This window comes from Mixophyes fleayi, chromosome 2, assembly GCF_038048845.1.
Source record: "Mixophyes fleayi isolate aMixFle1 chromosome 2, aMixFle1.hap1, whole genome shotgun sequence".
Classification (NCBI taxonomy): domain Eukaryota; kingdom Metazoa; phylum Chordata; class Amphibia; order Anura; family Limnodynastidae; genus Mixophyes; species Mixophyes fleayi.
The window spans coordinates 39,394,153-39,408,602 of NC_134403.1; the positions used below are offsets into that span (position 1 = coordinate 39,394,153).

Here is a 14,450-nt window from a genome sequence, read left to right on the forward strand (position 1 = left end):
CAACCTAGATGGAACTTGAACTCCCAAGATCACAATCAATGCTGTTCCCATAGTATTGTCTGTTGTGTTGTGCCACCAGAAATCTGGTCCTCATCTTCTGAAAATCTTTATATATTTCGTTGTGTATAACAATTAGTCAACATTTATTCTACTAACTATCAAAAAAAAATGGTCAGCTAGAAAAGAAAATTCAATGCACTGAGTAGCTTAATAGTTCCTGAACGACAAGTACCTATTGTTGCAAGTAAACACTGTAGATAACGGAAGTATGGTCTGTCGGATCTTCTATAAAGGATAGAGGTCTCTCTGACACATTTCATCTGATCACAACAGACTTTCTCAAAGCAATGCAGTCATCTCTATAGTATCCAACTATATAAAGCTTGAGCACATCTTGTGATTGGTGAATCAATGAATGTTAAATGAGACTTTTGAGGACACTTGACCAACATCCAGAGAATTAACTCTTGTAATATTTTACAAATACACATTCTTAGACATTTTAAAACAATAAAATCCATAACTTCTAATGATAAAATTAAATTTAACATGCCGACAAACTTTCAACATACAGAAAAAAGGGGGATTTAGCAAGATCTGACTTCTCACATATATGAGATAACTAATTGAGTAAATATATAGCTCTATAGTTCAATTAAATACATACACATGTCCATACATATGTATAATGCATAAAAGCACAGACATACACTGATATATTCATGTTTGACTACAAAAAGAAAAATATTAATGTTAATATATAACGGAACCCCTCAAAGAAGAGCTCAATATTTTTTTTTCAAATTACAACAAATAAACTAAAACTGACTAATAACCTACATCAATGGGTGAACTCTAATCATAGAGAAATGTACTGAATAGATGTAAAACTAGGATTTATTTTCACAAAAAACCCTACAAAAAGACGTCCTAAACAGTGTATCTATATATTCTACCTACAAATACCGATCATTGAATTAAATTGTATCATTTAACCCATCTGGTGACAGTCTGCAATTTAAAAATCTATGTGGCTTCCCCCCGACACAGATTTGTAGAGTTCATTTAAGAGTTCATATAGAAGAGTCTTCTCTTCTATAGTTCATTGTAGATTTCTATTTTCGGATTAAAAGCTGCTAACAACAGATTAAAACATCAGTGGTGAGTATTCTGGGCATTTATTATTTTTAATAAAAATATGTGGTATAAATGAGGGTGTTTAGTGTCTTTCTTGGGGTTTTATTATTTTTAATGTATGTGGTTTTAATGAGGGTTATTTAACATTTTCTTTTGTGGAACTACAGGTCCCAGCCAGCTCAGGTGTCAGGGCATGTTGGCACTTGTTGTTCTCCAAGTGCCAACATACCCTGGCTGCCATGGGTATGTTGGTGCTTGTAGTTATACAAGTATCGGCATGCCCACACTGTTTAGGGCACCCTGACTTGCTGGGATTTGTAGTTCCACAAAACAAAATTGCGTTCATTTATTGTTTTACACTTTTATCGCCATTTAGTACCCTACGCCCACCGCCCAGGGGTGTAGGAAGAGCCCTAGTGCTTTCAACATTGTGCTGGTTGTCTCTAGAGGGAGGGCCAGCTCATTTTTTTCAGCATACCCCACTCCCTAGGGAACCCCTGCCGCGTGTCCCCATGTTATAGTGCCACCAACCCGGCTGGTTTGCCTAGTGCTGGTTATGTGAAATCAGGGGGACCCCACACAAAATTTTTCCACGATTTTCATGTAACCAGTAGTAGGCTGGCAGCACTAGGGTTACTAGAGGGGGACTCCATGTGTTTGTTGTTTTTTTTTAAACCTTTATTTTTATCAGTTTTGACAGCTGTTCGGACCTCCGGCTCTATAGACAAGGCAATGTAACGGTGATGGGTTTACTAATCTCACAGCTAGATAGGGACAACACAGGAGAGTTTGCTAACCACAGGAGTAATTGACATCGCAGCAAATCACCAGAGATGACCAGCGATTTTGAAAATCGGGGTAAAAATCGCAGCTTGATACATTTCAGAAACTTTTGCACTAAAATCGGGGGGAAGTTTATCATCAGCGATTTGCCGTGATTTTAATACGCTGAAAAAATCGGACCTTGATATATTTACCTCCAGATCTCTGAACTCCTAGGACTTTTACTCTTCCATCCGTAACAAAAACCTCCATTTTATTACTTTAGCTTATCTTAATGATGTATGTCCCAGGTGTATAATAAATATTAATATAATGTAGATCAGACACTGTGCCAGCAGGGCAACTCTCCTCTGTCTCGCCAACCTCCGGTATTCACCTCTACCTGGGGCGGGATTGAATTAGGGATTGTTCTATATCTGATGAATTAAATTTGTGTCTCTTGATACCTGGTTCACTTTTCCATATTGTGTACTCTGTACTTTTTTTCCTGCTCTTTTATCTTGTTAGGCTGGATAAAAAGAGGTCTATGCATACTGGGTTCTGGGGGGGAAGGTACAGGTAGCATAATTTGCTCTCCCCCCTGACTGCTTTCAAGTATATACTGAATATCAGTCTAGATCAGACACTGCAGTTCAACTCTCCTCTGTTTCCCCAGCAGAAGATAGTTACTTCTAGCTGGAGTGGGATTGTATTGGGGATTGTGAAGTATATTTTTGCACAATTTACTGATGAGTTTATTGCTGTCTGTTGATACCTAGTTCTCCCTTTCTATATTGTGCACTCTGTATTTGCCGTGGTTTATCTTCCTTGCTTGTCAGGCCAAATAAAGGGAGGTCTAGGATGGCGGGGCTTCATCTGTGGCTTGTCATAGTTATGTAAAATATCAGGATATCACCAAGTGGACAGTCAGACATGGATGCCTTTGGCAGGAGGCCACATGTCGTAAGCGCTGGCTAGGATCACCTTCGGCTTGGGCTAAGGCACTAGCGCAGTCTAATTCAGCATTTACCTAGTAGCTCGCTTCACTTCCACTGGTTGTAGGAGAAGAGACCTGTCCTTCCCTCGATTTCACTGAATCTTCAGCCAATTACCCAATGCTTCTCTTAGCAATTCCAAAAGGCAAGCCGGTTTGGGCGATATGCATGGTTAAAACAGTACTTGTTCTCCGCAATTAAAAAAAATTGCTGTGCGAGTTGCGGACCCAAACACTACATAGGTTTAGGTTATATGCATATTTTAGACACTTTATCCCTTACCAGAGTAGGTTACAAGGGAAATTCCACCTAGGGGGTCGCCTTTATAGCGTGACTGTCTAATGTCACGTCTATTCTTATCCATGAATACCACAGCCCTTAAGAATGTTTGAGACCATTCTTAAAACTAGTAAGCTAGTGGCTGGTGCTTTACTGAGACCTATTTTAGCCTCAGATAGGGTCAACTAGACTAAAAAAAAAGTAGAAAAAACTATTTCTCATACTTTCGGTAGCCGTGGCGTACGGGCCATAATGGGTTGTCGTCGTGTGGTTTCTCGGCTTTTGTCGGTGTGGTCTTTGTGATTTGGTTCTGTTCTGTGTATCCGAAGGATGTTTGAAATGTTGAGCTGCGGTGGTAGTTCTCGATGAAGAATCAAGATGTCTTGATGCAGGTAAGAGAAATTGAGAATGGGTTAGAGGGTGAAATAATTTTGGAAGTAGGAGTAAAATGAAATGGGGGTTAGAGATGGTGTACATGAAATAAAGTATGGAAAATTGCTTTAAATGGACATACCGGGTATGGTGGTCCAGGATCTGTTGGAGGTGGAAGTAAGAGGTAATAGAAATGAAGATTGAGATGAAAGGAGAATGTGGTGTAGTAATGGATAGAATTGGGAGTAGTTTTGTCGGTAGAGAGGGATATAGTGCAGAATTGTGGTGTAAGAAAGAGTAATGTAGGTAGGGAAAAGAGTGTGGTGCAGGGAAATATGGCTGGAGGCGAAGTTTAGGGGTTATAGAAGGAAGAAAAGGAGGAATCTGTGTAATACAGATAGAAATTGACATAGTAATGCAAGTAGAGATAGGGATGTGGATAGAAACAAAATTATAGTGTAAGTGGAGTAGAGATTAGAATGTACTGTAGGTATAAGATTGTAGGTAGTAGTACAGATTGGACAGGGTTATGAATGTAGGTAGAAGTGAGGTAATATGGAGAATTATTAACATAGATACAGAGTAATTGAAGGAGATGAGTGGGGATGAGTACAGGAAGAAAACAATATAGAAATGCAAATAAATAACAATCTATAAACCTAAAAATAGAAAAATAATAATAAATGCTAAAGTAATAAAAATAGAAATAGAAATAAAAGTGAGAATAAATAGATTATAAATGAAAGCTTTAAAAGAGAAACTAAATGGCGAACTGTTCTTGTAGTGTAGGTATGTACCAAATGGGTTTCACCACATATAGTGGCTTCCTCAGTGGGTTCTGCATACAGAATAGTCAGCCATCTTTGGATGCCGCCTATTTGAATTCTCTGGCCCATTTTGGCACTAAAATCTTTTTCTAGTTTTGCTAGGTGGAGTAACCCGTGCCAGTAGCGCATACACACCAACACCCACACAAGCCTAGCGTAATAATGCACCAAAAAACTGGGTCAACTGGACCACAGAAAAGTGGTCAGAGCAACTCTTTGCAGGATTGCTGTCTGGGTGGCATTGGTCTGTAATGGTGATCTTGGCGGTACACGTCTGGGAAGAATAAGTATATCTGGGGACATAGCTCTGGATGCTGGTAAAACCGGGGGCCAGAATTTCGTCTTGATGGTCTCAGCTTGCCAAGACAATTTTATCAATGCTTGGGAGCCAGATGCAGAGTCAAAAGGAGTCCGGATTCCTTGTATTTTACGGTGATGTCTATTTGGGGTTGACTTGGATAAGATTATTAGCCAGATGAACAGTGAAAGGGTTACTACTGGTACAACTGCCAAGAGCGAAGGACGATTGGTTTCAGGCCTTTTTGTGTAGCGGTAAAGGCACAGGGTTCAGAAATCACTTTGTCAGTTCCCAGTGATTTTCTTCCAGTGTTAGTATAAGACAGTGGGAGGTGTTATCTTTCCAAAACCTGTTTCTGTTAAGGTATCAGACAGATTCATTCAGCAGGATAATCCTCTGGACACTCAGCACTTATGTTTAGGTGGAAATACTCAGATTAATAGGGTGTTTCTATTGGCTCTCAACATCAGGGATATACAAATTCTCTATTGCGATAGGCTTCTAGAATTATTACTGGCTCCCTCTCATGGTGATGCTTCCTGCAACCTTAAAGGGTATGATAGAAAGGAGTCGAGGTGCAGTTGTGGCACCAGACTGGTGAAGCCAGTCATGGCAGAGATTGGCACAGCTGGCTTTATTGGTGTAATAGGTGAGCGCCTTGTGGATGGCTCATCATGGGGCTTCGGCCGGGCAGTTTGGTTGGCTGCCACATGGGGCTCTATACATACCTTTACAATTCTAAGGTCGTTAGATTTAGGTATAGGGTGCGGCGCACTACTAGTTTGTGAGCGTACCCACCCAAAGGGAGTAGCTTTGATACATCACAATTGTCCAGTGTCCCCCAGTGGCTGATAGAGAGAACTAGATTTTAAACTTGCGCTAAATTCTTTTCTTAGTCCATGATGAACACTGAATCCCCACCCAATTAAGCTCTAGATATCCTGGGAAGAAGTTTACCAAAGTTAAATGTTCCTTTTTCAGGGATGAAGTAATTTCTATCTCTCTTTATTGTTTCTTTTTGGTTCTGTCCTGTGGGACTTGGTTAGTATAATAACTGATTTGCCTGCACGATGGGGAGGTATAAGAGTGAGGAGCATTTAATTGATAGAATTATTTCAAGTGTCCATGTTCTGAAGGAGGTTCTATACCCCATGGTCCAATGTCCCCCATGGACTAAGAAAAGAATTTAATGTAAATATAAAATCTAATTTTATCCTTGATTTGGAGGATTTAAGGCTGTTCATCAAGCATTATGACTAAGACCATCTAGTCATTGAAAAACAGGATTTCTAACACAATAACTACAGTATGTGTTGCACAAACTCTTGTCAAATTTTTACCACCCTATTTCCATTTGCTTTATGCATGATTGACAGATGAGACATTTACCTAACAACTGATACACACATGTTGTAAGCCTACATTTGATATTCTGCAAAGAAACCACATGTGTTTCATGTGACAATATTTACTGGTCCATGTGGAAAATATATTTAGTTTCAGACATACAAAATATTACATTTACACTCAAGAGCTAGATCTTCCTTTATAATGTATTATGGCAATGTGTATATATCCTATATATAATTAGGAAAATATTGAGAAGATAATTATGCATTGTGGATAAATTATTCATGCATATAAACATGTTTCAGATGATCAATGTTTCTATTGCAGTTTGACTTCTATGCCTGGATGCCCAATGGTCCCACATCCATGAAAACCCCCCCTCCCACAGCTAAAGGGGTCAGCACACCCCAGAGTATCCTGGATGCATTGCCAGAAGTAAACACTACCACTACTGGAATGACCACAGTGTGGCTGCTTAGTAATGAGCCAAGAGACCGGGTGAGTACTAGAATCCTGTACGGACATAAAAGCAATAAGCAGATCTGCTCCTTTTGTGTTTCTAGTCTGGGGAATATGTAAGAGAGAATTCTTGCGCAGATCATGATATATACAGCTGTCCATTCATGTACATGTAGCTCTGCTCTGTAATGTATTGATGAATGGACCCAGTCAATACATAAAGAAATCATGGCTAAATTTTGGCTAAAAAAGCTTTCATTAATCAGATTCCTTATTGCTCTCCAGAGACGTTTAGGGGATTACCCTGATGTGCGTTTTACAGAGGAGGTCCCACAGAAGTTCATAAAGGATTTCCAGAACAAGTTGGATGAAATTTCCAAGTCCATTACTGAACGGAACACGAACATGTTTTTGCCTTATACCTTCTTGAATCCCGGAGTGATTGAGAACAGTGTCTCTATCTAACATTGTGTTAGTGTCCTGATTGTCACTGAGTACCTTCTTTTGGGATATGACTAGGTATCCCAATTGTAAAGCGCTACAGAATCTGCTGGTGCAATTTAAATCAAGGTTGATGATGAAGATTTAGGGAGCAGATAGTTTTTGATTAGCTGGCAATTTTCTGCAGTATTGTGATTAAAAAGTTGTCAAATGGAGCTTTTTTCATTCAAAGATGTAGTTCATGTCATATAAATTAAATGTTCAAATTTTCCCCTATATAGATTCATTATTCTTTGAGCGCGCTGCATGTCACATTTTGTAATAAAATTCAAACAATCTCTAATTGCTCTTTGTGTTCTGATTTTGATTTATAACTATTGGCATTGACAAAAGGGAGGGGGTCATCTGGTGTGTGGATAAATGGGATTAACATTTCGTGAAATGTGTGCAGAATGCTTCTGAAAACAAAAGAGAATGTTTGCTGTTTGTAATATTTCAGGACTTTGTAGTATACCTATTTTTCATGCTGTCTCCTTTTCCTAAACATTATTTAAAAAAAACCTGTCTGTAAATTTCTATAAAATATAGACATTTATTATTTGATCTCCATATATAAAACATACACCATAAAAGAGCAATTGAAATGGCAATATATAAATCTTGGACTCAGAAGACAGCCCTTATAAAACAGTATTGCATTCATTGGTTAGTGTGGTTCAGTAATTTAGTGTCCAATCCATTCTGCTCTCAATCCAAACATAAACAGAACAAACTAGCAGTACTGATAAATATATATGGTTGTCAGTCATTATGAGGATCCAAAAGTAAATCCACAATCATGCAAACACTTTCATATAAATTGTCTGTCCGTATTAGACAGTCCATGTGAGTTTTGAAGAATGCAAGATACAGTTTAGCAAGAGATACTTCCAGTTAGTAGTGTGTCCTCTTACAGTTTCCAATCATCCTTAATCACTGATATGTTCCGCACTAGCCGGTACACTGCATATGCACACAGTCCTGCAAGAATCTCTTAATGCCAATGTCCATGAACGGATCAAACTGAAAAGTCCTTATTTTTCAGTTTGGCAATGATGAAACACTGAGTATCCCTATTAATACTTGTGTGTTTTGGCACAAGTAACGACTTCTTCAGAAGGATTGAAACCATGTCTTTGTAGAACTTTTGATCAATAACATTGTGGTGTCCAGTCGGGTGGGGTACGGTTTTTCGGTTTCGAAAAAATCCGACACCCACTTGACCTACGAAAAAAGCAGGAAAGTTTTAAAAAAACGATGGTAATATTTATAGACTTCCTTTTAAAGCGACTGTGAACATCACCGATGGACCCGAATGCTGACCGCAAGTGATCTCGGTTGAAAAGGTGTCCGACACTACTGTTGTCATCGCAATTTGTATTCATCTGAATTTAAAGTGGCAATGTCGGGCCCCCGCAGGTTAAGTGTTTAAACACTTAACCCGACATTGCCACTTTAAATTCAGATGTATACAATTTGTGATAAACAGTAGCGCCGGACACCTCTTCAATCGAGATCACTTGCGGTCGGCATTCGGGTCCATCAGTGGTGATCAGAGTCTCTTTAAAGGTAAGCCTATAAATATTACCATCGCTTTTTAAAACTTTCGTGCTTGTTTTGCAGGTGAAGTGGTTGTTGAAATAGTGGTAATCGTATTAATGATTACCACCGGTCCAGTCACTATGTTGGAGGTGATAATTAGGACCAGTGTTCCAAATATATTTTCAGCTTTTGCCAGGAGGTGCAGAGGTGGGTACAGTAACAGGGCTTTTTGGAGAAGTGGAAAGATTACCCTAAAACCTCGCTCCTTAAAGGGACCGAGAAGAGAAAGTAAGAGGTTCCCCTACACAGCAGAGAAACACAAAAAGTGAATTCCGCTTCAAATTGCACCTATAAAAGTGGCTCTCAAGAACATTCATCAAGGAAAAAATAGTTCCCCATTTCTCGTCTGATAAAGAGGAAGAGGTCATCTGGTTTTGGTGCATTGCGGGTAGTACAGGTGCAGCCACATCTGAGAGAAGAATATTGGTGAACACAGGGAAATTCTATTTTAAGGGTGAGAGTATTAATTTTTGCATAATATAATTGTTATATTGAGGCATAGGATAAATGGAGATCATAAGGAAACTGGCACAAACATTTAAAAATTCAGTTAAATTATGTGAGGATTAATGTGGAGTTAACTAATCTGGTTGTGATTGGTTTTCATCAAAATGTAAAAAAATTGATAGGTATGTTGTGGTAAAATAAATAATTATTTTTATATTAAAATTGCCCAGCTTGATCATAAGAAAAAAGTACAGGGCAATACCAGAAAAAAAAGTAAAAATTAAAATACAAAAAGAAAAAGTGAAAAATACTATAAACAAAACCTTGAGAATGAATGGAAAGTGTAAATCCGCAAGAAGTAATATTTAAAAGACATGAATTTATTTATTTGTGGTTATGATAATAATTGCTTTATGGCGGCTAAGCAGTATTCTAGTTTGACAAATTATATGGTATGTGTATATATTTCTTATATATTTATATATATTTATGTATTTATACAGAGTGAAGGTTTCCTAGTTGTTACATCTGGAATTGATAGGAAAAGGACACTGTTAAAAATAAAGATTAGTATTTACATATTATGAATGGCAAGGGTTAAAATGATTTACTAATACTACACACATGTCTTTGTTAACATCTAGCATATCATATGTTTGATTAGCAAGGAAATGGTTAATAGATGTAAGAAGTATTAAGTGTAATTTCATTGTAGCATGACATGAAAACAATGGTTTTTTTGTGGATACTTTACCATTGCTTAAATTAGAAACTTAGGGCCTCATTCATTAAGGAACTTAAATTAAGAAGTTTCTTATTTAAGTCTCCTGGACAAAACCATGTTACAATGCAAGGGGTGAAAATTAGTTTTCTGTTTTGCACATATGTTAAATATTGACTGTTTTTTCATGTAGCACACTTATATGGTGGGTAAGGCTGGTGACTGTTTTGTTCACTTTTTTGTGGTCTTGAGAAAAGGTCTGTGTTATGGACTGGAACATCCGTTAGAAGATAAAAAATAAGAGTAAAGAGTTCTTAACTAATGAAAGTCTGGTAAGTCCCCTCTTTCTAAAAACTTTTGTTAGAGCTGCCTGAGGGAGCTAGAAACACAGAGGAGCACCAAAGCAAGGGGACTTTGGACAAGTATTTACATGAGTGCAGAGATATACTGTATATATGTTTATTAGCCATGGGATGCAAAGCAACTACTCGCTGTGGAGAAAGAAGAAGCTGAGGATGAACCACTTTAGATGCCAACCTTATCTTCCCCTGCTGGATCTGGCAAAGTCACTGACCTCATGAATGGTATCCATAAAACCCTTTGGGAGATGAAGGACCAGTACGCGTCACATTATATGCACACACTAGCAATGTTTGACACAATACTGGTTGCCATCCTCAATAGGCTGGTCCATCCAGCCCAAGGCCTGGTCTTGCATCTGGCCCCAGTGTGCTTGAGCCAGAGGGAGCAAAGGCTTAACCACATAAATATCAGCTTTAGCGATGCTGACTGCTGTGCCTTAGCAAGCAGTACTGTATGCTAGGAGTACAGTGACACCTGACTGAAAGACACTGACCATTGTTGCAATTTTTTGGCATGCCCCATCTCCCTAGGGAATCCAGCCCTGTGCTGACCAGCCTGTGGCTGGTTGTCATTATGGCAGAGGGACCCACACTGTGGGCTTCCCTGCTATAGTGCCACCAGCCCCAGCTGGCAGTGCCTAGAGTTAGTTCTAGTAAAATGAGGTGGACTCCAAAATTCGCTAGTGCTAGGTTGGCAGCACTAGGGTTAATCTGTGTGAGGAGCATGCTTTTTAAATATTTTTATTTATATTGTTGTGTATTATTTTACCATATTGTGTTGGCAGGCTGTATTGTATTTGGGGGGTGGGGGTTAATGTTTGTGTTTTGTCTTTTTTAATATTAACTATTTTGTGCTGGATCCACCGGCTGCCGCTGACATTGCCCTTTGAATGTTTACATTGTGACTGTCGACATTACTACTGTCAACAGTCACAATGTCACCATTAAATCTGTCGACATTTACACTGTCACCATTTTGGTGTCAACAGATTCACCGTCACCAGAATGTATATCCCCTTTCAAGTCACTATAGGCAATCAGGACAATCCAGCGTTTTCATACATCACCAAGACCATGCTGGGGTTTTAGTGGTTTAAATAACACAACACCCACACCTTTTGGGTACCGTTGCTTTCAACATGCTTGGTGTACTTACCCAGATGCTTTTTTTTGTTAATTACCTGTATATTTACCTTTCAATAGCCATAGAAGCGTAACTCAGTTTGTGTGTAATACATTAAAAACTTTCCTTTATTGTACCATCCCTCTCTGACCTTTTTCTCTTCTTGTATTTTCAAATGATGGGATGCAGAATCTTGCTTTTGCCTATAAAGTAATAGTCTCCACTGTGAGTATTCTTTCAGGTATATAAATATTGTATGTTCCTGACAAATGCTGCACTCTCCATTTAAATATTTATAAAGCATCCAGAGTAAACGACTAGACCATCAAAATGAGTGGGAGAAGTTCCGTTCATAAAATCTATAAAAATGGTCAATCCCCAGAAATGCATCAACCAGCCCCAGTACTAGATAGCCTAGGCTGGTTCCCACTAAACAGGGGGAAAGCGAACATGTAATCCCATTGCTATATGTAAGTCCCATGTTAAAAGCCATCCCCAGACCAGACAGTTTTAGCTACTAACAAGAAAACCTACAGTGTAGGATCCACCTTTCTTATCACCAAAACCAAGTATAATTGTAGCATAATAGTGAAAAAGCCAAATAACACACACACACAATTGTTAAGTAAATCCATTGCAATCCAATGGGATCATCTTCATACAATCCACAGGAAAAACTATTTAATGGCAATTCTTAGGAATTATTCTTCATTTGTAATCCAAGCAAGATTTATTTACAATTCCAGGGAAAATTTTCTTCTGGAAATAAAAATGAAAGACAAAGTAGTTTTGACACGTTAAATTATGTTAAAATTCTACCCCACTTCCACTCCTGAGTATTACTGTGGGATTCCCACATTTTGCTTAATTCAGCAGGATCCCACTTTTTACAATTCCTTTTTGGCCTTAAATGCTTAGAACCAAGGGAGTGATATAATAAAGGTGTCACAGGCTATATAGTGGATGGTGCCTACTTGCTGGGATTGACACTACTGAACTTGGAGGCACAGAGTTTAACGTGCCCCTGGTCTTTGCCAGGGGCCCCCACAAGGAGGTTTGGATTTTGCCTCAAGGGACATCTTCCAGCAATGTCATAAGTGCGTGAGGATGGTTAAACAGTCCGAGTTCAAGCCAATCAGGATGCGCACTGCAAATGGGAAATCCAGAAGATTGGTCAAAGAATACCAAGAGGTCAAATGTCGGGAGTATGTTCAGAGCCAAAACAGAGTCCATCAGAGAAGTCAGGGAAAGCCTGGTCAGAAATCCGGAATAGAACAACCATATACCAGAACACTGGGAATAGTGCAAAAATGCTGATTAGACGTAATACTCTGGGTGACAGAGCCTTCCTTATATAGGTAGCAGATATAATCTAACTGCTGGCGGTGGTGACGTCACCACTCAGAGCATGCATAGAGCGGCCAGCACTGAGGCGGAAGAAATAGGTCTGGTTGCTGGGTAATGTATGTGTGTGTTTCAGTGTGCGATGGGTGGTTTGGAGTTTGAAAATAAAATTTTAATGTGAAAAATTTTAGAAGGGATGACAGTGAGATAGGAAATGTTATGCACTACAGTTTTGTTTTCAGTTTACATATTTCCAGGACTGCTTCCTTGTCAATTATGACCTACAAATCTCTATTTGTTTTTTTTAAATACCTTTTTGTAAATATCTTCAATCTATAGGCCTAACAATTACCTCAATAAACATTCATAGTTAGCAGACATTCTAGATTAGGGCTGGTTAAATCTTATGAGTTAGGCAACAAAGCCACATGAAATGTTATTGTTGACACCAGTGGTCGATGTGGAAATTTAGAAGTAGCAGTATGCAAATTTAGGTATGTAAAATGTAAGTGAAAGGAATGTGATAGTTTTACAATGAAGGCAGTAGGAGAAGTGACGGTATGGCATTCCCTACTGGTTGGCACCGAAAATCTCAGTGGGTGCACTCCTACCCCTTGAGTCAAGTTGTCTTCTAATCTAACGTCATTCTATCTGTCCTTGTTCCTATTATGGTAACAAGTGACAGAGAAAGATGGTGTTTCTTGTTTATTCTGAATTTGGTACATGAATATTACATGTTGAAGTGTGGTTTTTCTGTTTAGACAGATGACTCCTGCTTATCTCTCCTCAGTCACCATTCTCTGTATAGCGAAGACATAATGTCCTTGTATGTTTCTTGCTTTGTCTCAACAATTACATCTCAGTTGAAGAAGAATATGTAGACTGTTATTTGAGGAAAATGCAGGCAATCAATGTGATTCTTGTGCCAGTAAATGAACTAGACAAGTGTCCTTTTCTATGAGATGCTTACGCTTATAGTGTTTCTTGAAGCACCATTCTCCAGTTGCTGAGACAGGTAATGGTGAAAATGACAAGAAGTCATGAATGGGGCTAATTATGTGACAATGTGTGATAATAGAATAGGTTCCCACAAGAGTTTTATCTTATTGCAGTAAGTAGTAAATTTTACTAAAATTTTATGGCTAGGGGCCACCCTGTTTTTGCAGACTGCTTCACTTCACAATCTAGCCGTCCGCATGTCCGCCCGAGCAGCAGTGTTACGTGGTGCACGTCCAATGTGATTACTTGCATTGGCCGCATGTCACTGAATCTCTGTCCGCCTATCAGCGCGCAGGGAGGTGCTGCTGCTCAGACGGGCATGCGGACAGCTGGATCAGCCCATTTAGCCATTGGCCAGAAGTGCCAGATGGCCACTCCGGCCTTGATGAAGAGGTTGGTGGTGTAGATTGCAGGTTCTGGGATCTAGCTGAGAGAAGGGAGCTAGCTGATGTTGGACTGCTTGTTGTTATATTTAGCATAAGTTTCTGATTTTCTTAAGAGCTGGCTCTGAACTTGCTTCACATGGCATAAACCAAGATGGTTTAAGTCCCTACCTCTACTGACTGTGGCTTTACACACACTACAAATGGCTGGACAACTGTTTTCTGGATTTGGATAAAAATAATTCCACACATAATTGGTGGATTTTTTGGTGTTATGCCAAGGCATGACAATGGCCTTCATTTTATCACTGGCAAGAACTGCTTCTGCTGGTGCAGCAACCAAGCAGCTCGCTGAAGTCTTAGAGTTCATTGACAGCCCTGTTAGCTTAGCTGCCTTAAGCCCATTATTAACCTGCTTTGTGGGGACCCACACAAACCCAGCACTTTAGCCACAAAAGTGGCACTCTTTGCCGCTGAAATGCTTGGTTTGTTAAAGTGTGCATGTCTTTT

The 14,450-nt window shown here is 39.1% G+C and overlaps 1 protein-coding gene across 1 annotated transcript in view; it reads left to right on the forward strand.

Annotated features, from left to right (window-relative positions):
* The window catches only part of LOC142140076 (polyunsaturated fatty acid lipoxygenase ALOX15B-like), a 29,784-nt gene extending 22,607 nt beyond the window's left edge, over nucleotides 1-7,177 (forward strand). Inside the window, exons 13-14 of the mRNA XM_075197936.1 lie at nucleotides 6,348-6,518; nucleotides 6,765-7,177. Coding sequence (XP_075054037.1) covers nucleotides 6,348-6,518; nucleotides 6,765-6,944 — 351 coding nt within the window. The 3' untranslated portion in view covers nucleotides 6,945-7,177. The remainder of the gene's footprint in view (nucleotides 1-6,347; nucleotides 6,519-6,764) is intronic.
* The last annotated feature ends 7,273 nt before the right edge of the window (nucleotides 7,178-14,450 follow it).